Source organism: Rhinoraja longicauda, chromosome 13, assembly GCF_053455715.1.
Source record: "Rhinoraja longicauda isolate Sanriku21f chromosome 13, sRhiLon1.1, whole genome shotgun sequence".
In the NCBI taxonomy this organism is placed as follows: Eukaryota; Metazoa; Chordata; class Chondrichthyes; order Rajiformes; family Arhynchobatidae; genus Rhinoraja; species Rhinoraja longicauda.
The window spans coordinates 28,505,644-28,513,313 of NC_135965.1; the positions used below are offsets into that span (position 1 = coordinate 28,505,644).

General features: G+C 43.8%; 1 protein-coding gene across 2 annotated transcripts; it reads right to left on the reverse strand.

Annotated features, from left to right (window-relative positions):
• Nucleotides 1-642: 642 nt before the first annotated feature.
• On the reverse strand, nucleotides 643-7,101 carry dusp28 (dual specificity phosphatase 28). 2 transcript variants are annotated; one of them, XR_013547976.1, is made up of 3 exons: nucleotides 6,628-7,101; nucleotides 998-1,742; nucleotides 643-861 (listed from the first exon to the last, which is right to left on the reverse strand). XR_013547976.1 is itself a non-coding variant. In XM_078409949.1 (2 exons), exons 1-2 carry the CDS (start codon nucleotides 6,970-6,972, stop codon nucleotides 1,623-1,625), a joined length of 465 nt encoding a protein of 154 aa, XP_078266075.1. In that variant the 5' UTR covers nucleotides 6,973-7,101; the 3' UTR covers nucleotides 929-1,622. The 2 variants fall into 2 exon arrangements, 1 of the variants encoding a protein (XP_078266075.1); XM_078409949.1 differs by lacking the exon at nucleotides 643-861 and having other exon boundaries at nucleotides 929-1,742.
• Nucleotides 7,102-7,670: the final 569 nt, after the last annotated feature.

The window sequence follows — 7,670 nt, forward strand, 5'->3', positions numbered from 1 at the left end:
TTATAGAAAAACAGAAAGGATTATTTAGATAAACACATTCAAAAGCCAGCACAGGCAGGATAGGTCACATGGGCTTCTTCTGAGCTGCATCTGTTTTAATAATTTTGGAATCACATGTAAAATTCAACTTGGAGTGGGCGACACAGTGAGACATGTGAGTATGTTGCCATTTATTCCAGAAAATGCAGGTGTCATGTTAATTGTTGAGGAAATTGACTGAAGGCTGGGGTGCAAAGTGCAGGAGACTGGTAACATTTGCCAGAGCATAACTAGCAATGAAAAGCTGATTATATGTGTGAGTTTTAAATGCTTCTGAATTATGTCTGATGAAAAAGATAAAGTAATCAAACTGTTTAAGAATCCATGAAAAGATTGTGTGTGAAAGAACAAACAACGCATGGCTCAAATTATGGATGAAGAAAAACTTAGAGAACTGCAAATTTAAAGCTTAGGAGAGCATTGCTGCCTAATAACATGGTTCAAAATGCAAAGAGGCAGGAAAGATTGCAATAAGGAGACTCAAAAATGTGAAGCTTAAATTAACAGTGGGTATTTCCTGAGTTTTATTTTTATGATTAACGAGCCATAACGAGTGGTTGCCAAACTAACCATTGTTCCACAGAGGTGCATATGAATGGCACTTCCAGGGATTTAAAAAAAAAACACGTTTCTTCTCTTCGAACACAAAGTGCCGGAGTAACACAGTAGGTCAAGCAGCATTTCTGGAGGGAATGGCTAGGTGATGTTTCGGGTCAGGGCCCTTCTTTAGACTGATTGTAGTGGGGGAGAGAAAGCCGGAAAAAAAGGTGAGGGTGCGACAAGGCCAGGCAAGTGATAGTTGGACACAAAATGCTGGAGTAACTCAGCGGGACAGGCAGCATCTCTGGAGGGAAGGAATGAGTGGGCGTTTCAGGTCGAGACCCTTCTTCAGACCGTCTCGACCCGAAACATCACCCATTTATTCTCTCCAGAGGTGCTGCCTGTCCCGCTGAGTTACTTCAGCATTTTATGTCTCTCTTCGATTTAAACCAGTATCTGCAGTTCTTTCCTACACAAGTAATAGGTGAATACAGGTGAGGAGAGTTTTTCATTGGCAGATAAGTGGTGAAAAGCTAGAGATGATAAGAAGACAAAAGGGTGACAAAAGGAGACATTGTCCTGCCCCTATCACCTCTCCACCTTTGTCTCCCCATTACAATCAGTCTCCCCCATACATCGCCTATCCACGTCCTGCAGAGATGCTGCCTGATCCGCTGAGTTACTCCAGCACTTTGTGTTCTATGCAAGATTCCAACGTCTGCAGTTCCTTGTATCAACATTGCTTCTCTTGTCCAGCAACTTTTCAGGGCCAGCGCTTCGTCCAAATTTTTCATTCACAAATATCTTCTATTGTTCTCGATCTGTAGTGACGCAGGATCTTAAAGCTGAAATTATTGATGGTAGAAGCACACTACCATGACATACTGCAGCCAGATACAATTTAAACAATATCTCTTTTCAAACAGCAAACCTGTGAACAAAATAAGGCTGCATAACTGGCGACTTGCAGTGTCGGGAACTATATCAGTAAAGCAGATCTCAAAGAGACTATCAGTGCAGGGCGGGTGTCCATCTTGAAGTGTTTATCCATCGGTCGAAGAATTAGTCCCAATCTGCCTGGACTGAAGCTCACCTTCATACCTTTGAAGTTGGACCCAGAAACCTTCATTGGGCTCTACAGTTGGCCTTATTGACTTCACGTGCTACAAAAATAAAACACAGCAACATGGTTCAATAAGTCAGTTCAACTCTCCTGATCAGAGATTTCCCAACCAGGAAGGTACCTGGATTGGCTGATCCTCAGCTTCCACCTGGAACCATCTGAACTGTCTTTAACACTTTTGGCATAATTTGTATTTTGTTGACAATTGAAAAGTTGATGCTTCATTTTGCTGGGAAGGGGGGTTTGGGTCGTGGGTTTGCAGCAGCCTGGGGCTTATCTGGGCTTACCTGGATCTTGTACTTCCAACATGTGGACTGGACTTTGGACTGTTTTTTTCTTTGTAAACGGCGCCAAAATATGGCGACTGTACATTTTGTGGTTGTGCAAAAGAATTTCACTGTGCTGTGCATAGGTGACAATAAAGAACCAATGAATCATTGCCTGTGATGTCGAGATCCAATAAACATTATCAGCTGTTAAATGTGTTTAGGTATGTCACGACAGCATGTACATTTGGATCGCTAAAAAGCCTATTATGCAATTTAAAAAAGTTTAATTTTGCGTTGGAATCGCTTGTGCTCCAAACCTTTCACAGTTTTTCCATCAACTTTCACAGGTTTTTCAACCTGTTGCTTTGTGGGTCATCAGGAAGAGATAGTAACAGAAGGGATTCGCAACTTGTGAAACACACATGGAGTAGTACAGGAAGCTGGGGAGTGTGGTTTCAGGAGGGCAAAGATGTTATGTTCCAAATGTCATGCTCATTTTTATCGGTGACTTGGGTCTGGACAGTGGGCCCACTGTTGCAAAGCACAACTTTACCTGAGAATCCACTGCTACGAAAAAATTGCCACTTGACCAAATTACCTAATTGCCCTTAATGTCTGTTCAGAACATGATGTCAGATTAAACTAATCTGCTCTGCCTGCCAGTGATCCAGTCAGGGGAACAATATGGAGATGGACACTGTGGCCAGAGGTCAATGAGACCTGGACAGTCAGGGGTGGGTTCCCAAAGCACTGCTGCTGATGTTTGGAGTCCCATCAGAACCCAAGAGAAAGAACGAACAATTTTACCTGAAGCAGAAATGACCTGTCCTAGTGGGATCTAGTGGGATGTTATGACGCAACCTCTCCATGGTAACTAAACCACAGTTTAAAACTACTGCTTAAAAATGGTCATTCATTCTGGTTTGAGGATATAATTTGGAAACATACTATGTTTCGATAGAGTATGATCTACCTTATGGACTGTGGAGAACACAAGATTTAGCTGGATGGTCAGCAATAATTTTGCCTTCACTCTGCACCAGGCAACTGCTTCGCTTCGTCAATCCGGCAGCCTCCTTCCATCACGATGGATATATATCCCAGTCTGACCTTTCTGCCATAGGCCTCCTCCAGTGCCATAGTGAGGCCCACCGGAAATTGGAGGAACAGCACCTCATATTTTGCTTGGGCAGCTTGCAGCCCAGCGGTATGAACAATGACTTCTCCAACTTTAGATAGTTCCTCTGTCCCCTCTCTTCCCCTCCCCCTTCCCAGTTCTCCCACTGTCTTCCTGCCTCCACCTATATCCTTCCTTTGTCTGAAGAAGGGTATCGACCCGAAACGTCACCCATTCCCTCTCTCCTAGATGCTGCCTGACCTGCTGAGTTACTCCAGCATTTTATGATACCTTCGATATATATCATTAAGCTTTTCTTCTTGACAGCCCCACCTAAATTTTTGTTTCTATGTTTCATCAAAATGTTCTGAGAACATAAGAGAGAGAATGATATTTCTGCTCTCTCTGTATTTTGCCTTGCAGAGTCCAACCAGGGGGAAGAATTTATCCACTTATCAATCAGCAACCGGCCATGATTTTTAAAAAGAGCCTTGTGCTAACCACTTTGGACATGTTTGCAGTAACTACAGTTTATAACAGCACATAAAAATAAATCATCAATGAGGAAAGAAAAGGTCAGACCGAGCCTTGGAGTGATTTAATTTATTTAATGGGGTGAATCGAGGGGCCTCCTACCTCTACATTTTACCGGTCAGCACTCACCCTTATTGATTTTCATAAAAGCTACTTGGTCAATAGCATTACATCCCATGAGTACATCACGTCTGAAAACATTAAACTCTGAAATAGCAAAGGGCAGCAGTCCATTATCCATAAATGCAGAAGCAAAACCAATCACACCTCTTGCTGTAGAAACCTCCCCATTTACATTGCGGGAGAGTTTCCTCGGCTGCTATTGTTCCTCACCAACGTCCTCTCCATCTCTGCCAAAGAAGCTGCCATCTGGCTCACATGAACACAGCCCTACATTAGCATCTCATGGCAGTCATGCGGCCATTCTTCATGAGCAAGTCTAGGTGGTAGAGATGGAAAAGAAAGAAGCAATTCCGCCTTTTAAATCTGGCTGACATTTATTTAAAACGTAACGACGTGTACATAACCTCAGTCCATTCTCCTTCGCTCCTCATCCCTTGCTCTTTTCGTATTACGAGGGTGCCACTGTGGTGCAGCTGCTGCCTCAGACTCCAGAGATCTGGGTTCGATCCTGACTTTCGGTGCTGCTTGAGTTGAGTTTGCACGTTCTCCCTGTGTTTACTCTGGGTACATTGTCTCTTCCCATGTGGTTTGGTATGGTTAATTGCCTAAAGTAAATGTCTGAAGTGTGTAAATGAGTGGTGGAATCCAGAAGGGAGTTGATGGGAGTGTGGGGATAATAAAAGGGATTAGTGTGGAATAAGAGAAAATTGTCAGTGCATACGTGGTGGACCGAAGGGCAAGTTTCTGTTCTATATCTCACTGTGACTCTAAAAATCCCAGAAATCTGTAGTTGCCTCCCAGCACCCATTGTAAAGAACATAGAAACATAGAACAGTACAGCACAGGAATGGGCCGTTCAGCCCACAATGTTTGTGCCGAACATGACGTTAAACTGATTTCGTCTGCCTGGACATGATCTGTATCCCTCTATTCTTTTTCTCTATTTTCTTTTACCTTTCATAGTTTCTTACAATAGGGAAGGAGGCCAGTTGGACTATCAAGTCTCTGCTTGTTCTCAGAGTAATGTTCTCAGACCCATTCACCAACTTATTTCTTTGTGGCGTGTTTTCTCACGTGCCCATCAACGCCCTCTTTTACAGGAGAAGGTGCCACTTTCCACTTCGATGAAAAAGAAACTTTTCAACTCAAAGAGTCAAAGAGCCATGCGGCATGGAAATGGGCCCATCGGCTCAACTCATCCATGCCAACTAAGATGCCCATCTACGCCAGTTCCATTTGCCTGCATTTGGGCCTATTTCCTTCTAAATCTTGCCTATCCTTGACCTAGCCAAATGTATTTCAATGAAGGGAATAGATAGGGTGAATGCACAGTCTTTTAGCCAGAGATGGGAAATCAAGAACCAGAGGATATAAGTTTAAGATGAAATGGGAAAGATTTAATGGGAACCTGAGGGTCAACCTCCTCACACAGAGAGGGTGGTGGGTAAATGGAACGAGCTACCAGATAATGTGGGTGAGGCAAGTACTATAATAACATTTTAAAATATTTGGACAGTTACACGAATAGGAAAGGTTCAGAGGGATGTGCACCAAATGTGAGAAGTAGAACCAGCATAGATGGGGCATTTTGGTTGGCATGGGCAAGTTGGGCCGATGTGCCTGTTTCCATGCCTCCATGTATGTCTCCAAAACTCTCAGACTCTATATGTTTTAGTTGTACCTGCATTAATCACTTCGTCTGGCAGCCTGATATCCACACCACCCTCTGTCTGAAAAAGTTGTCCCTGAGGTTCCTGATCAATCTTTCCCCTCTCACTTTAAACCAATGTCCTCCAGCTCTTGTTTCCCCATCCCTGGGGGGAAAAAAGACTGTGTGCATTCAACCTGTCTCCATCATTATGTCCGTATGCTCCTGGAATGCCCAGTAAAGAATGTACGATATGCAAGTTGTCAAAAGTTTTGAACAGCTGAGTCGGATCCCTCTACAAAACTTCAGTCTTCAAGAGTCCCAGGAGGGAGAGAGTGATCAGCCACAAGATAGTACAAACCACTAAAGCTGATCCCACCCACAGCCTCTGTGACCAGTTACATTGCCCCAGGGTGGTGTGCAGAGTTGAGTCTCCACCTCTAATTATTGTCCACTGATTATTACTGGAGTATGAATGGGTCTGTGCACATTGTGAGCTCTGGTCTGGGCTAGATTTTCAATGCTCCCCATGGATGTCTCATGATAATTTACTCACTGAGTTCCTGGCACCCTTTTAACCGTATCCCAGAAACAGCGAAGTGCAAAGAAATTAACTAGAAATAAGAATTTGCCTGTTCACCAGTACATTCCGGGGACAAAAATATAAATCCCTTCTTGGGCCTCTGCTGAATATTGGGGACAGAACATTTCTTTAGGAGAAATGCCTGAGGTGCAGAGAACTTCCTGTGTGGAAACACAGGAAAATATGTTTTTTTTCTCTTTGGAACAAGAAAGTTAAGGACAAACTTTACGGAAGTATTCAAAATCATACAGGGGATTTGATGAAGTAATTGGAAAGAAGCTGCTTTAGTGGCAGGAGGAAATGAGGAAGATAATTAGCAAAGGAAACAAGGAGAGGCAATGAGGGAAATCTATAGTGCATAGATTAGGGATGCACTTCTGGCACAGATAGAAGCAGATATAATAGTAAGTTTCATTTGGGCAGATCGATTAAAAAGTATTGAATCTATAGTGGAAATGGAATGGGGAAATACTACGATAGCTCAACCAAAGGGTCAGCATAAGTGTGAGAGGCTGAATGGTCTTCAGCTACCCTTGACAGCAGAACAAGACAAGTAGCTATGACAGCCACTGCACTAATGCACAGTAATGGCTTTACCCGTTGGGATTTGCCAGCTGAGCTCAGTCCATGGCAGTCTATTTCCTTACTCACCTCGAATGCTTCCCGGAGGGAGAGGCACCTGTACTTCATGAGGTAGGCGGTGCAGATGGAGGCCGATCGGCTGCGGCCATTCTTGCAGTACACGAGGGTCCTGCCGCCTTCCCGGCTGACGCCTTCAATCGCATCGGCACACCTGTCGAAGTACTTGTAGATGTTCTCGGCTGGGTCGTCGAAGACGGGGACCCGCAAGGTGCCAACCCTCAGTGCCGGGAAGGGCTGCTGCTTCGACACGTTGATGCAAAACGTCACCCCCTCTCCCGAAAGGAGTTTGTCATCACAGGCCGACCGGGAATTGCTGATGAACAATGAGTCAGTGAGCTTGCACAGCTGAAGCATTGGAAGTGAGAGCGCACAGGCTCCACCAATAAAAAGTGAAGCCTTGTGGAGCGATCGCTCTACTTGAGGATGGACTCAGACCCAATCATGCTCCATGTTGGGGCAAGCGAGCAAATAACAGTGCCTCTCTGTGCAGGCTCCCTTGAACTCCCACTGAAGTGAGTATGTGTAATGAAGCTGCTATATTTACAGCAAAGTCATGGCTTAGAAGGGTTCCACCAGGTCCTAATGCTACTCCTCTTTTAAATAGCTCAGTAAGTTTACTGTCGTTCACCAGGGTGCAATGAAATTCCTTTCTCGCATGAAGCTCAAGAGGTAACAGCATACATACAATAACAATAAATATCTTAAATAATACAACGACGAGTACAAAAGTGCAAAATAGTGAAAGATTGTAATGCAGGAAAATAAATTTCAAAGATAAAAATTTGCTGCCTAGGAACTGAATTGCGCGATACCTTTTGTATTTAAAAATTATTCAGCTGAAAGTCGATTGTTTCCCGACATTGGAATACAAATAACAGCCATCTCCATTCAACTTAACACATTTGAGAACATTTCAGGAGGACCTGGAGCACATTGACCTGGGAGAGCACGATATGGAGCACTCCCAGCACAGTCTGGTCTACCCAAGTCAAGTACAGGTAATTCAGCTATCATGCGGGTTTCATGACATAAATAGATATAATGTTAGTGAT